The 16,679-nt window shown below is 36.7% G+C and overlaps 1 protein-coding gene across 1 annotated transcript in view; it reads left to right on the top strand.

Moving 5' to 3' along the window:
- The window catches only part of cers3a (ceramide synthase 3a), a 48,345-nt gene extending 31,930 nt beyond the window's left edge, over positions 1 to 16,415 (top strand). The window contains exon 11 of the mRNA XM_056461007.1: positions 11,849 to 16,415. Coding sequence (XP_056316982.1) covers positions 11,849 to 11,980 — 132 coding nt within the window. The 3' untranslated portion in view covers positions 11,981 to 16,415. The remainder of the gene's footprint in view (positions 1 to 11,848) is intronic.
- Positions 16,416 to 16,679: the final 264 nt, after the last annotated feature.

Raw genomic sequence — 16,679 nt, forward strand, 5'->3', positions numbered from 1 at the left:
AATAATAATGATAATAATAATAATCAAATCATTAATTAATCAAATTATAATGATAATTATATAAATGACTAATGATCATATGATTAAACAAAATAATATGATTGAACCAAATAATTAAATGAAGAATAAATGAATAAAAACAAATGAAAATAAAACACAACATAAATGAATGGTCACTTCCTTGAAACAACACACACATAAGTTTGCTTTAACCTCCTAAGGCTTGAGTGTCCACATACATGGACAGCACATTTTAGCTCTTAAGTGGCTATCTAAAACACTTTGAATGTTTTATATTTTGTTTATTTTTATTTTGTTTTATGTTTTATATTTTATATTTATATTTCGACGTACAGTGTCATCCTGCAACTGTTTTGCAGCATATGAAATGTCCCAAACACTATTTTTAACTGTCCAAAATGGGAAAATGTTTGGTTTTAGTCTGATAGTCAAAGCAAGTAAAAAAAATTCTCTGTTAAATATGCATTAAAAAAATTCAGGAAAAATTGTTTTATGTAAATTTGGACCACGAGTCCACATATAAGGACATCATTTTTATCTAAAAGTACATCATATCAAAAGAAGATACTTCAATTTTTATTCTAATTAGGTTCCAATAAGCCCAAATAACAAAGAGAAATAAAAAATGCATGTAAAAAAAACACCTTGAGCCTTAAGAGGATGAGGATTATAAAATTAGTTAAGTTTCTCCAACAAGGAGAACATGCAAACTCTACACAGAAATGCCAACTGACCCAGCTAGGACTTAAACCAGCGACCTTCTTGCTGTGAGGCAACAGTGCTGACCGCTGAGTCCACCTATTATATCAAGTTATCTCTAAAAATAACGATAAATATACCAATGTTTAACTGTCTCCACCTCCTGCATCAATTATTCAGCTTTAGTTATCATTAAATAAGCCACAATATAAGCACACTATAATTTGAGCATGTGGAATTCTGTCGTAAGGCGCTGCGTAAAGGGCCGGGATAAAAGAAGATGATAGATCATCATAAAGCAGGGTTAAAAACAAAATGCTTTCAAACTTACAACTGTGAAATGTTGCTATGGGTTAGAAAGGCATTATCCTAAAGTCAAGCAATCTGTAAAAGCCCTGAATGCATTATAAAACACTTTATACAATTAATTCAGGCTCCAAAGATCTTGAGTATAATAAGAGAAGCATATCAAGACACAAATACGTAATGAGGTCAATCTGTGCAGTCTTTGCAGGACATGTATTAATAACAAATACCATTAATATTGTAACCCACACTGCATGATTAACAAGACACACCATTGTGGAGTCGGAAGGTTAATTTTAATTGCAGACTAAAGCAGTTCAGAAATAATATTGTCTGTTTGGTGTAATACAAGCCATTAGAGATTCAGTTAGTCACACTTAAATGTCCTTTTGTATTACTGCATCAACACTGGCTTTACTGGTATAGTTAACCATCCCATAATGCAGGTTATACCAGTGTGGGTTGGTACAACACATTTGTGATAATGCTTTTTTAAGTGCTGTATTAAAGATTAAATCCTCTGAATGCTCGTTTTTGTGTGTGTGAAATGAAGAAGTCTCTGTCAAACCTGCTCTAAGCACTATAATATTGCATACGCAGTAAAAAAACACCTTTAAAGTTGTCAAATTAGGCTCTAAGCAATGGATAATGCTAAACTAAATGTACATTTTGATGTATTTTTATTAAAGAAATTTACAAAATGTCTTTTTGCAACATGATATTAACTTAATAGTATAAAGATCGAGGGCCATAAAAGACCAATATATCATTTTGATGCATATAATGTATTGTTGACTATTCCTACAGTACAAATACACTGATGCGCTCTAAGACTCCAGGACCACACATGACAATAATATATTAATCATAGTTATTTCGTAAGACTTTTGAAAGTATTATTGCATCAAAACTGGCTTTACTAGTCTAGTAACCATCCCATAATGCAGGCCATACCTGTGTGGGTTGGTACTGTTTATAAACACATTGGTAATAATGTTTTTTTAAGAGCTGTATTAAAGATTAAATGCTCTGAATGATGATTTTGTGTGTGTGAAATGAAGAAGTCTCTGCCAAACCTGCTCTAAGCACTATAATATTGCATACGCAGTAAAAAACACCTTTAAAGTTGTCAAATTAGGCTCTTAGCAATGCATAATGCTAATCTAAATGTACATTTTGATGTATTTATAGAAGGAAATTTACAAAATGTCTTTTTGCAACTTGATATTAACTTAATAGTATAAAGATCGAGGGCCATAAAAGACCAATATATCATTTTGATGCATATAATGTATTGTTGACTATTCCTACAGTACAAATACACTGGTGCACTTTAAGACTCCAGGAACACATATGACAATAATATATTAATAATAGTTATTTCGTAAGAATTTTGAAAGTATTATTGCAACAAAACTGGCTTTACTAGTTCAGTTAACCATCCCATAATGCAGGTTATACCCGTGTGGGTTGGTACTGTTCATAAATACATTTGTGATAATGCTTTTTTAAGTGCTGTATTAAAGATTAAATTCTCTGAATGCTCGTTTTTGTGTGTGTGAAAAGTCTCTGCCAAACCTGCTCTAAGCACTATAATATTGCATTAGCAGTAAAAAACACCTTTAAAGTTGTCAAATTAGGCTCTTAACAATGCATAATGCTAATCTAAATGTACATTTTGATGTATTTATTGAAGGAAATTTACAAAATGTCTTTTTGGAACATGATATTAACCTAATATTACAAAGATCGTGATGAAAATCTATAATTTTGACACATACAATTTATTGTTAACTATTCCTGCAAATACACTGGTGCATTTTATTCTGATTTTGAGGAACACATATGACAATAATATATTAATCATAGTAATTTTGTGAGACTGTTGAAAGTATTATTGCAACAACACTGGCTTTACTAGTCCAGTTAACCATCCCATAATGCAGGTTATAACTGTGTGGGTTGGTGTTTATAAACACATTGGTAATAATGTTTTTTTAAGAGCTGTATTAAAGATTAAATCCTCTGAATGATGATTTTGTGTGTGTGGAATGAAGACGTCTCTGCCAAACCTGCTCTAAGCACTATAATATTACATAAGCAGTAAAAAAACACCTTTAAAGTTGTCAAATTAGGCTCTTAGCAATGCATAATGCTAATCTAAATGCACATTTTGATGTATTTATTGAAGAAAATTTATAAAATGTCGTTTTGCAACACGATATTAACTTACTAGTATAAAGATCGAGGGCCATAAAAGACCAATATATCATTTTGATGCATATAATGTATTGTTGACTATTCCTACAGTACAAATACACTGGTGCACTTTAAGACTCCAGGAACACACATGACAATAATATATTAATCATAGTTATTTCGTAAGACTTTTGAAAGTATTACTGCATCAAAACTGGCTTTACTAGTCCAGTTAACCATCCCATAATGCAGGTTATACCTGTGTGGGTTGGTACTGTTTATAAACACATTGGTAATAATGCTTTTTTAAGTGCTGTATTAAAAATTAAATCCTCTAAATGATGATTTTGTGTGTGTGAAATGAAGATGTCTCTGTCAAACCTGCTCTAAGCACTATAATATTGCATACGCAGTAAAAAAACACCTTTAAAGTTGTCAAATTAGGCTCTTAGCAATGCATAATGCTAATCTAAATTTACCTTTTGATGTATTTATTGAAGGAAATTTACAAAATGTCTTTTTGGAACACGATATTAACCTAATATTACAAAGATCGTGATGAAAATCTATAATTTTGACACATACAATTTATTGTTAACTATTCCTGCAAATACACTGGTGCATTTTAATTCTGATTTTGAGGAACACATATGACAATAATATATTAATAATAGTAATTTTGTGAGACTGTTGAAAGTATTATTGCATCAACACTGGCTTTACTAGTCCAGTAACCATCCCATAATGCAGGTTATAACTGTGTGGGTTGGTACTGTTCATAAGCACATTTGTGATAATGCTTTTTTAAGTGCTGTATTAAAGATTAAATTCTCTAAATGATGATTTTGTGTGTGTGAAATGAAGAAGTCTCTGTCAAACCTGCTCTAAGCACTATAATATTACATACGCAGTAAAAAACACCTTTAAAGTTGTCAAATTAGGCTCTTTGCAATGCACAATGCTAATCTAAATGTACATTTTGATGTATTTATTGAAGGAAATTTACAAAATGTCGTCTTGGAACATGATATTACCCTAATATTACAAAGATCGTGATGAAAATCTATAATTTTGACACATACAATTTATTGTTAACTATTTCTGCAAATACACTGGTGCATTTTAATTCTGATTTTGTGCTTCAGGAACACATATGACACGTATGAATGTTGAAAGTATTATTGCAACAACACTGGCTTTACTAGTTCAGTTAACCATCCCATAATGCAGGTTATACCAGTGTGGGTACAGTTCATAAACAAATTTGTGATAATGCTTTTTTAAGTGCTGTATTAAAGATTAAATCCTCTAAATCAGGGGTCACCAATCTCGGTCCTGGAGGGTCGGTGTCCCTGCAGGGTTTAGCTCCAACTTGCCTCAACACACCTGGCTGGGTGTTTCAAGTATACCTAGTAAGACCTTGATTAGCTCGTTCAGGTGTGTTTGATTAGGATTGGAGCTAAAATCTGCAGGACACCGGCCCTCCAGGAACAAGTTTGGTGACCCCTGCTCTAAATGATGATTTTGTGTGTGTGAAATGAAGAAGTCTCTGCCAAACCTGCTCTATGCACTATAATATTGCATAAGCAGTAAAAAAAACACATTTAAAGTGGTCAAATTAGGCTCTAAGCAATGCATAATGCTAATCTAAATGTACATTTTGATGTATTTATGGAAGATAATTTACAAAATGTCCTCTTGGAACATGATATTAACTTATAATATTATGAAGATCGTGGGCCATAAAAGAAAAAAATATCATGTTGGCGCATATATTGCATCGTTGACTATAAATACACTGGTGAAGTTTAAGACTCTAGGACCACATATGACAATAATATATTAATAATAGTTATTTTGAGAGACTTTTGTGAGTACTATTGCTTCAAAACTGGCTTAACTAATCCATTAAACCATCCCATAATGCAGGTTATACTGCATTGGTACAGCTCATGAACACATTGGTAATAATACATATTTTTAAGTGCTGTATTAAAGATTAAAACTGCCACTCAACTTGGTTTTTTCCAGTTTGGTAGTGTCAATAACTTCGTTTACAACCAAATTCACACCTGAAAAGTAATTGATATCAAAAATCCATATTGGTACATCTGTGGTTTCTAATATTTCTTTTGTGAAACAACATGTTTGACTGTTGAGCTTGGTGTCTATAGCAGGTTTGGGAGAGACTTGTTCATTTCACAGACACACAAATGATAATTTAGAGGATTTAATCCCATCATTAAATATGGTGGAGTCCCAATCCTTAAGATAATAAGATATGATCTCCCTTTGACAATGGTACAATGCGAATGGATTTATAACTCACATTCTCTGACCGGCAGAAGAAATTCATGCATTTTGCCAAGTCATGGCTTTAAAATGCAATGTCAATGAAGCAATTTTCATAACTGTCATTCTGAAAAATATCATTTATTTTGCTCCAAAACATTGGATTAATGTGACTTATTTAAAGTCTCTTATGCTCACAAAGACTTCATTTATTTGACCAAGATTCTATAAAAAAGTTCAATATTTTTAGAAAATAAAATAGCAATTTTTTAATCTAATATATTTTAAAATGCATCACAGGGATAAATTGGAAAGCAGTATTTTCAGCATCACAAACTAAATAAATAAATGATTATAATATGTTTTTATGCTACTAGAAATACTCATTATTGGCTTACAGCACGGTTTCCCCTCACAGTCCAAACACATGCGCTATAGGTGAATTAGATAAGTTAAATTGGCCGTAGTGTATGAGTGTGTGTAAATGAGTGCGTATGGGTGTTTCCCAGTACTGGGTTGCAGCTGGAAGAGCATACGCTGTATAAAACATATGCTGGAATAGTTGGCGGTTTATTCTGCTGTGGCCACCTCTGAAATAGAGACTAAACCAAAAGATGAATGGATGAATGATTGTTGAAGACAATAGTGCTGCTTAATATTTTTGTGAATTATACATAATTAATATCAATAAATATAGTACAATATACAAAGTCTTTGGTGTCACTTGAGATCAGCTTTTAACTTGTCAACCATATATGTGTTTCCAGACCACTAAACCAGTCAAATGGGTGAAGTTTTGGAAATTGATATTTATAATCTTCTAAAATCTGAATGTATAATCTTTCCAATGATGTTTGTTTGCATGGGACAATATTTGGCTATTTTTGAACTATTAAAAAATCTGTAATATGAGAGTTCAAAAAATAAAATATTGAAAAAAAATCACCTTTAAATTTGTCCAAAATAAACGCTGGTTTATACTTCTGCATTGAGTGATTGGCATGACCCACGGCGCCTGCCTTGCGTGGAGTCATGCATTTATACTTTTGCTTGCATTTTGTGTTGCTCTGCAGTAACACTTCAGTAACGCTAGCTGACAGCAGGTTTTTATGTTTCTCTGTATCGAGTTTCTTCACGGGTTTTTTGTTTTTTCTGAATGCTACCTTAAATGTACACTCTCAGAAACAAAGATATGCAAGCTGTCACTGGGGTTTTCAAAAGGTACAAATTTGTACCTAAAAGGTCCATATTAATACCTCAAGAGTACATATTAGTACTTAAAAAGTACAAAAGTGTTCCTCTTAAAATTTTTAGGTACTAATATATACTTTTGAGGTACCAATATGTACCCTTTAAGTACAAACATGTACCTTTTAAAAAGGTACACAGTGACAGCTCGCATACCTTTATTTCTGAGAGTGTACAGGTAGCTAAAACTCACTCATTTAGAAGCAGAAACCGGCAGACTTGAAACAACTTTAATCATAAGGTAAACCCAAAACAAAAGTTTCCATCTAGAGCTCCTTCACAGGACTCCACATTTGTATACACTCGCTCCAATGGGCTTGCTGCTCTCAGCACCGCCCACACTCGTCACCGCTACCAAGCCGACCAATCACAGAGCTTGCATTAATCTTTGTTGCGACGTGTAGTTACATTTTTGAGAGGTGCGCGTCAGTGTCAGCGTCAGCCATGGCAAGGGGTCAGCGACCACGTGAAGGCTGTGCCTAACCATACACGTGTGCTTGACGCAGAAGTATAAATCAGCCTTAAGCTCTTATGGATATGGATGCCAAATGGATCAAGGGATATTACAAACCAAATATTCTGTTTTAATATATTAACAGAAGCAAATTTACAAAATACATTCATGGATCTTTACTTAATAATGAAAGACAAATGTATCACTTTAACACATTTAATGTATTGCCTACACTTTCAGAGATAAAGGTATAGGAGCCATCACTAGGGCAGTACCTTTTCAAAAGATACATATTTGTTCCTGAAGGGTCCAAAATGGTACCTCAAAGGTACTTTTTAGGTACATGTGGGCCCTAAAATGCACCTTTGAGGTACCACTGTGGACTCTTTGGGCACAAATATGTATCTTTTGAAGAGGTACTGCCCCAGTGACAGCTCCTGTACCTTTATTTCTGAGAGTGTACAAATACACTGTGCATAATATATTAAAACAAGTTATTTTTATTAGTGGAAATGCTTGCTTAAATGAGACAAGATGTAAAATGAGTCTCTGATGTCCCTAGAGTGTGTGCTCTGTGAAGTTTCAGCCCAAAATACCACACAAATAATGTTTATAGCTCTCTGAAACGGACCCTTTAAGGCTTCAATTCAAAGTGTGCCATTTTGGTTACTGTCGCTTTAAATTCAAATGAGATTGTGCTCTTTTCAAAAGGGTGCGGAGCTACAAATGCCTATGTGTCAGCATAATGGCAGATTTAAAACTCTAATGGTGGGCGACGGCTGCTTCTCATTCAGGGCTGTTTACGCTAATGTGGGAGAGATGATCACTAGTGGGCGGAGCTTTCCCCCTTTATTGACACATACAAAGGGAGAATGTCAAAGTGTTTCTGCAGACTGTTGGTATCAAGTGTGGTTACGAAAAATATAATAAATAAATGTTTACCATTAGAGGCTGGCTATATGCACACACTGTTGTCACACAACCCCTTATAAAAGTCCCCTTTAATTCATGTTAATAGCACTAAAACAAAGCCTGTGATGCAATTACTTGCAGTTACAAGCAATGCCATCCTGCATGAATTATACTCCAAAGAGAAACGATGACAAGAGCTTGTAACAGTGACTGAGTTATCTAGGTCTGTGCCGTTGTTCTGTTATTTCCCATTACGCCCTCATTCTGATTAAAATAAGCCCTGCCAGCCTGTATTTATTGGCCCATTGTTTGGACTCCAGCTCGCTCTATTGAAAAGGTGAGTCATAATTTAAGAGTGATTGCGCTGGCAGCGTACATGATCTCTCACAAATGCAGAGCGCATGAGGGATGCCAGATTCAATCACTCCGTACCTGCTGCCTGTTGCTCAAAGGGAAATAATTAGTCGTCATTTAGTGCACATCAGACTGTTCGCATTCATTTGCTACGGATGATGGATTGTGTACTTGCACATCTGGTTTCTTCAAATGCTTCGTTAGGATAATTTTGTGAAAAGACTGGCTATATTTTCAGATTTCAGAGGATGTGGTTTTGATTTCTGTAGTATAGGGAGTTCAGAGATTGGCTTACTAATTGTGTCATTTTCAAATGTTTGACTATGGTTACCCAAATGAAAAAAATCAGATGCTATAGTAAAGTAATTTAATTAATCTGTTGTTGTATTTCTATACATATACATGTATTCTAAAGATATATATGAGCAATGTTACACGGGGAGCAGTGCGATGTTTATTGGCACTGGTGGGAGGCGTGCGTTAGCTTGAGGCCGGAGCAGATATACAGCCAAATAGCACTGCTACGAGTGTGATATTATGTTTATACAACAGTTCGACGGCATAATCATGTATTAAAGAAAGAAAATCAAACACACAGAGTCTTAAAAATCCTTTGGTACAAGGAACTACTTTCTTCTGCCATTCATTCACATCTGCAGCTGACATCAGAACAGCAGAAACAGTTCAAAAACGTGACTTTAGAGCTAGTGTTTGAATGATTCTCTTGCATAATGTCTAAAGTGATGACAAAACAGGTGATTTTGCTCACATTTTAAGATTATAAGGCTGAACAGCATGAAATGCCATCAGTCTACAGAGATTTCCCAGTGTTTGGGGGATCCCCGTAATTAACTCAGAAAAAGCCAAAGCAAAGCAAACACTACCAGATTACTATGGTATAAATACAGCACTGCAGCATACAAAAGAGAGAGAGAGATCGACTTAGAATGTAACTTACCTCAGTGCTTAATTTGTAAATGAATAATTCCCGGAACAAAACCAGGAAATAAAAGTGACCGACGTCCACCAAACAATTTCAGTTTTCCCGGAACATGACGTCATTAATCGGTCATAGTGCAAAAAAGAGCATCACATTTCTGAACGGTCTTGAATTATTTTGTGCCATAACGCTATAGGTCAGTCATGGATAATAAAAACATGCAGCAACAAACATAAATCGTATGAACAAGCACTATTCAGTTTACTTCACTATGCCAATGGAAAACAATAAAAATAAATGACTCGGTCTAATCTTCAAGAAGAGCCCACAGTTACCTCTTCCGTCATTTTTTTCTGACTGATCCGCCTCCTCCTATCCTGATCCATGAGCCAGATTTCTTCTCAAGATCTCTTTTGATCAGGCTCATTATCAGATTTACTCATGGTTTTAAATAATGAAAATATGCGTGACTGCCTCTTTGCCATCTTAAAAATATAAATAGAATTTAGGTAGGCCATTATGCCATTATTTATTTTCGCTGCTCACTGTGAGCGAAAAAACAATCACCAACCAATGAGAGTGATTGTAAACGTAAGAAAGCTGATTGGCTGAACTTGCGCATGGTGACTACTGTCATGTGTGAGCGCACAAAATCCACACAGCCTTTGCTTTCTCATTCTCTCTCTCTCTCTCTCTCTCTCTCTCTCACACACACACACACACGTTTGTTTTTGTGAAAAGTGGGTACATTACATAGGTTTCCATTCATTTTATTATATTGTATTGCCCTCACCCCTCCCTACCCCTAAACCCAACCATCACAGGAGACTGTGTGCAGCTTTACTCTCTCATTAAACTCATCTTGTGGGATTCATAAGCTTTTTGAGAAATGAGGACGTCACCAATGTCCTCATATTTCACCTTCTTTTTGTAATACCTGTGTCATACCTATGTCATTATACAGATTTGTGTCCTGATATGTCACAAAAACACGTACACACACAAAGCTCAATATAGAGCTTCACGACAGGCTGTGAATACTGTACATGCGATTTTTCAGGGTTTTTATTTTTAATAAATTTGCAACAATTTCGAAATCTCTTGTTTCACATTGTCATTATGGGGTATTGTATGTAGAATTTTGGGGAAATAAATAAATTTAATCGATTTTGGGATAAGGCTGTAACATAAAAAAAGTGGAAAAAGTGAAGCGCTATCAATACTTTCTGAATGCACTGTATAGGACTTCCTGTACCCAAAATAACTTAATCCAATACCACAGATGTTGACTTTTTCAGCACCTAGTCCTCCTGTGCTGAACTCATCATCCATATATACATAGAAGATTCAGTCTTCTGTTCTCGTGCTCTGTTTAGGTGTGCTGCGTTATGACTGGTTTAAATACCATACTGCAAGAAAACCGTGCTGTGAGGTGATTTAGAAATCACGCATGTCCAAATCGTGATTTTAATATGATTTCAATTAATCACAAAGCCCTACTGTTAACCACTGGGATTTTACAGTTAATGCCGCAGTCATACCACCCTGCAGCCCAAGACCGTTTACTAACTGAAGCTAAGCAGGACTGAGCCTGGTCAGTACCTGGATGGGAGACCACATGAGAAAACTAGTTTGCTGTTGGAAGTGGTGTTAGTGAGGAAAGCAGGGGGCGCTCAACCTGTGGTCTGTGTGAGTCTTAATGCCCCAGTAAAAGTAAAGGGGTCACTACACTGTCAGTGGGCGCCATCTTTCAGATGAGACGTTAAACCGAGGTCCTGACTCTCTGTGGTCATTAAAAATCCCATGTCACTTCTCGTAAAGAGTAGGTGTCTCACCCCGGTGTCCTGGCCAAAGTCCCTCAATGGCCTCCCAATCATCCCCATCCACCGAATCTCTCCACTCAATTCACCTTTATTTGTATAGCGCTTTTTTCACTGTAGATTGTGTCAAAGCCGCTTCACCAATAGCTGGTGTGTGGTGAGCGCACTGGTGCCATTGTCCTGTGGCTGCCGTCGCATCATCAAAGTGGATGCTGCACGCTGGTGGTGGTGTGGAGAGACCCCCCTCATGATTGTGAAGCGCTTTGGGTGTATGGCCATACACGGTAAATGCGCTATATAAATACACATTACATTACATAAATGGTTAACAATATAATAAATAACACCATAGGAACTCCCTGGTGCCCACCCACAACATCTTAGCATACTTACGCATGGTAGTTAAAATTGTTAATTAATGCACTAATTAATGTTAATCAGGGACGTTATTGTAGCGTTAGCAATGAAACAATGCCATGTAAAATCCCTCAATTTTCAAACACCACTCAGGTTTTTTCTTTAAATTTGATGTATAAATAAAAGAGTCTATTTTGCTTGCCTCCATTATTATTTTGATCTTCAACCCTGCTTCATTTTCCACAGTTAACCAAAGACGAGAGAAGTGATAATGAAGAAGACGAAGAAGATGGGGAGACTAGCGTGACTGAGGACAATGATGGACATGTGAAAGTGACCAATGGTTGTAGAGGAGGAGGCGGGGCTAATCATCACTGACACCTCTTTTCTCAAACTATGAAGGACATTGAATTTCCCTCAGGGACGCAAGGAGCCAGAAACATACTTTTGATTTATCGTCACACAGAGACTGTGCCAGAGGACCTGTCTAAACAAATTGCCTCTTTTAATAAAACTGAAAAAGCTTTTTTCCCCAATGGGCTTAACTGGAGACACTGTGTGTCTTGGCTGCTTCAAACCTTTTTCCCTTTCAACTTTTTTTTTTTATTATGGAACAGGATCATATGGGTAATTGTGAAATAACACTTTAATTGACTCCTCATTGTTTCTGGAGCTCAAAGATCACGTCACACTGGCTTCATCCACCATTCTGCTGAGTTTTACATCAACCTCTGCTGTCTATCAAGAACTGAAATAATCTCTTGTCTGTATTTCTTGCTTATTATTTTGAAGACAAACATCTGCTTGTTTCACTTTAACTTCAGGACAGTGATGTTTGAGGGGCTCACGGTGGCTCAGTGGTTAGCACTGTCATCTCACAGGAAGAAGGTCACTGGTTCGAGTCCCGGCTGGGCCAGTTGGCATTTCTGTGTGGAGTTTGAGTGTACTCCCCGTGTTGGCGTTGGTTTCCTTTGGGTGCACAGTCCAAAGACATGCGCTGTAGGTGAATTGGATGAACTAAATTGGCAGTAGTGTGTGAGTGTGTGTGTGAATGTGATAGTGTATGGGTCTTTCCCAGTTCTGGGTTTCAGCTTGAAGGGCATCCGCTGCATAAAACATATGCAGGAATAGTTGGCGGTTCATTCCGCTATGGTGACCCCTGATAAATCCAACCCAGGCTCATTCCAAAAACGTAGTCCCGAGGACGTTTCTGGAGACCGCGAATTATGTAGCCGGAGTTACGTATGGCTGCATTTCATTTTTTAAGCGAACGCTGCGGGGCGGTATGACGCCGTTCCTTTTAGCGCTCGCCGGCTGAACGCTTACCTTCATTTGGAGGGCTTTCCCGCCGCAACCAGTTTGTATGGTTAGCTCATCCTATGCGTCAGCGGACTCGAGACGCAAGAGAGGAGCCGATTGGGTGGTCGCCCAGTCAATCATTCAGCCAGTCAGACAGACGTTCGTTCGGCAGCGGCCTCTGGTGGGTTCACGCGAGAACAGGGCGGGCGCGAACGGCACTCGCGGGAGACGTCAGAGAAGCCAAAAAGGCGCACACAGCGGCCTCTCGTGGATTCGCGTAAACCAAAAACTGCAAAAATACGTACCTCCCGGAACATATTTCGCGGTCTCCAGAAACGTCCTCGGGACTATGTTTTCGGAATGAGCCTGGGTTGGATAAATCAGGGACTAAGCCGAAGGAGAATTAATGAATGAACACTGATGCTTGAGCTCTAATGGTAGAGAGTAAATGTTTCTATTCATTCTTACACCATGTCCTAAACACACACGAAGTGATGAAGTAACATACGATAAAAGCAATTTTTTCTATGTTAAAAGGAGTTTTTCTTCTAAGCATCTGCAACAGCAATGAGTAAAATTTCTATTTTAGAAACAAGACGTCGCAGCAGAACAACAACATTAAGATAATGATCACCTCAGGTACTGATTATGTGCTTTATTCTCTATTAAATGCTATCAATGTGATTTTTTTAATGTGACATTTATTGCAATACTACTGAAAGAAGCAACAGATTGTTCTTGATCTCAGTTCTTGAAATTTCAATAATTAGCAGACAATTTGAAAATGAAAGTCAGAAAAGTGACAACCCAACAACATCAGTCACCCAGTAGCCCATTAATATTCAGAATCTTAAAAAGGTTTGATATGTATTAGATTAAAAGCCTTTACCATTTTGTTGAGAGTGCTGGAGCTGGTATTTAAATGTTTCTGAAATATCGCGCTGCGTTTGGTGCAGACAGCCAAATTGTTTGTCGGTGGAATCTTGTGTGTCGCATGTGGTTAGGACATGTGTTAGGAGTCATTTACACAGATAGGAGAAATTTGTATCAAAAAAACGCGAAACAGCACTTGGGATTTTTTTAAAGCGCCTCCTGCAGCATGTTAATATCAAATAAAACCATTGTCCACGCCAACTTGCTGCTGTAAACAGAGCCGCGACCAGTGGTATAACGAACATTGACAATCATACTCAAGTAAAAATACCATTACTTACAAAAATGAGTGTAACTAGAGTATAAATATCCATCTCAAAGTATGAGTAAAACGTAGCTCATCTAAAGTAGTCAAGAGTAGTAAGTATTAGGCTGTGAAAATTATTCCAATTATTCCAAATGTAGCTTACATCAGTACCATGTTTCTTTCAAGGGTGTTTTTAAGTGTTAACTATTTGTCATACATGCGCTATAAATGTGAGACTAACATGAGAACATATTGACATTACATTTAATATTTGCACCTATAACAAGCTGACAGAAAGCAGGTTAATGCATTTACATGCGGTGTGAAGTCTGTGTAACCTAATTTAGCTGTGCTGATATGGTAACGTTTAGTTTATGAACCCTGACTAACAAGTCATCAGCGGTCTGCAGTTAGCACCGCAAACCAAGCTCATGCAGCACTGATAGAAGACATGCAATTTGTGAATGAGTTTGAAAACGTAACATTCTGTAGTGCATTTAGTTGTTGTTTAAGGCCATTTGGTGATTTCATTGATGTAGTCTAAACAGTAGTCATGTTTTTATCCAAAGACGCAAATTAAATGTAAGTGCAAAACTGGAATATTGCATAAAATGTGCAAATAAAGTCTATCGTCACGTCCTGATAAACTGGCGCCAAATATAAAAAAAAAATGGAAGTTGCTACGTTAGGAGAAGGCCTTTTTTTCCATATATAATAACTTACTTGCTTCTTAGACCACATAGATGAAATGCAATGTGCTTTGCCATCATGATTTATTTTTTCAGCCATGTATTTCTGCTTTAGGCTCTTTTATTAATTACTCAAAATAGTCCAAAGATTGTCATATACTTTTAAAATCATCCCGGCTCGCCGTTGTTGGAAGACTCCGCTGATGTTTTGCATGAAGGATGGTCATCACTTATTTCTCCTACATAACATTTAAAAAGACCATGTCTGCCAACACTCCTGTTTTTCCCGGGAGTCTCCCGTATTTCAGACCCATCTCCCATATTGTTCTGACTCCCGGAAAACTCCCGGAATCCCCCCATCCCCCGCTCCTCAGCCTTTTGGTACAGTTCGGCCAGCTTTTTGGTACAGTCTCATTCATACCAAACCCAGCGCTCAACCATCTCCAAACCCGCTCTTCACTATTGCATGCAGCAACCCCAATCACCCCCCCCTCCCCGCTCTTCACTAATCGCACGATGATGATTTATGATTTAGCATCTTCTTGGACACTTTTAATGCTTCCACACTGTACATGTTTTAAATCCAAGGCGCTGTAAAAGATGCATGATGTGAGCGTAATGGTCATGCACGTCCATTTATTGTTTACATAGAAAAACAATGGAAAAAGACGCGCATTGGAATAAAAAAAAATGCATTGTGTGTGAATGGCTCCTTACATTGTATCTACACTGGATGCATCCAACATTGTTGCTTATTGCAGTTCACTTTTTTAAAGCAAGCCATCTGTATAATCATTTGATGGCTGGATGTCACTGAGTCTCTGTACTGCTGGTTTGTAATATGCATACTCTATTCATGCACTCCCAATGTCACTGCATGGCACCATGCTCAACTCAAATTACCAGCTGTCATTGAAAATGAAGGACATCAGTCAGTCAAGAGTCGCCTTCAAGTGTGTTTTATGAAAATGGCTAGCTTTAAAGTGTCTATCCATCCATCCATCCATCCATCCATCCATCCATCCATCCATCCATCCATCCATCCATCCATCCATCCATCCATCCATCCATCCATCCATCCATCTATCTATCTATCTATCTATCTATCTATCTATCTATCTATCTATCTATCTATCTATCTATCTATCTATCTATCTATCTATCTATCTATCGGTCCGTCCGTCCGTCCGTCCATCCATCAATCTATCTATCTATCTAATACCAGAAGATAACTGATGCATCTAGTGTAGACAGTTTCATAAAATATTATGTACGTGACTTAAAACTACCTAAGTATATCTGAGGAATCGTGTATGTGGAATCATGTTTGTATGTTGGAATATTCACATCTGCGAGTGACTGATTTGTTATGTGTTTTAGGCTATTTAATTAGTTGACGTATGAATGATTGACTACAGAATAAACTGATGTAAATGAGGTCAGACCTTTGCCAAAGATATTATATGACAAATCATTTTTGTTTGTATTGGGTGATGCAGAGACCCACAGATCAACGGAGATGGTTCTGAGACTTTTATGTAGTGCATTTACTGTTTTATGCACTGAATGTGTAAAGGCTTTGTTGAAGGATATTTTTTTAAATGTTTAAACTTAATTTTGGAGTAATAAACATTTTGATCAAGTATTTCAGTATATATTTTTCCAGATCTTTAGTTTATGCTCAATTTAATACATGTCATGTTTTCTTTATCCCATTCAACCTTATTTTTAAGTGGTGCTGCCATTGTAACTCAAATGTGTTGAGACTTCTGGTCTCATTCACTTCTATTGAAATGTATTCATCAGGGGTCACCACAGCGGAATACTATTACTTTGAAAAACATTTCAGGCTTTCTCTTAACTATATACCTTAATTTGTTGTTGTTTCTAATGCCAAACAATGAGACAA

Source organism: Danio aesculapii, chromosome 7, assembly GCF_903798145.1.
Source record: "Danio aesculapii chromosome 7, fDanAes4.1, whole genome shotgun sequence".
In the NCBI taxonomy this organism is placed as follows: Eukaryota; Metazoa; Chordata; class Actinopteri; order Cypriniformes; family Danionidae; genus Danio; species Danio aesculapii.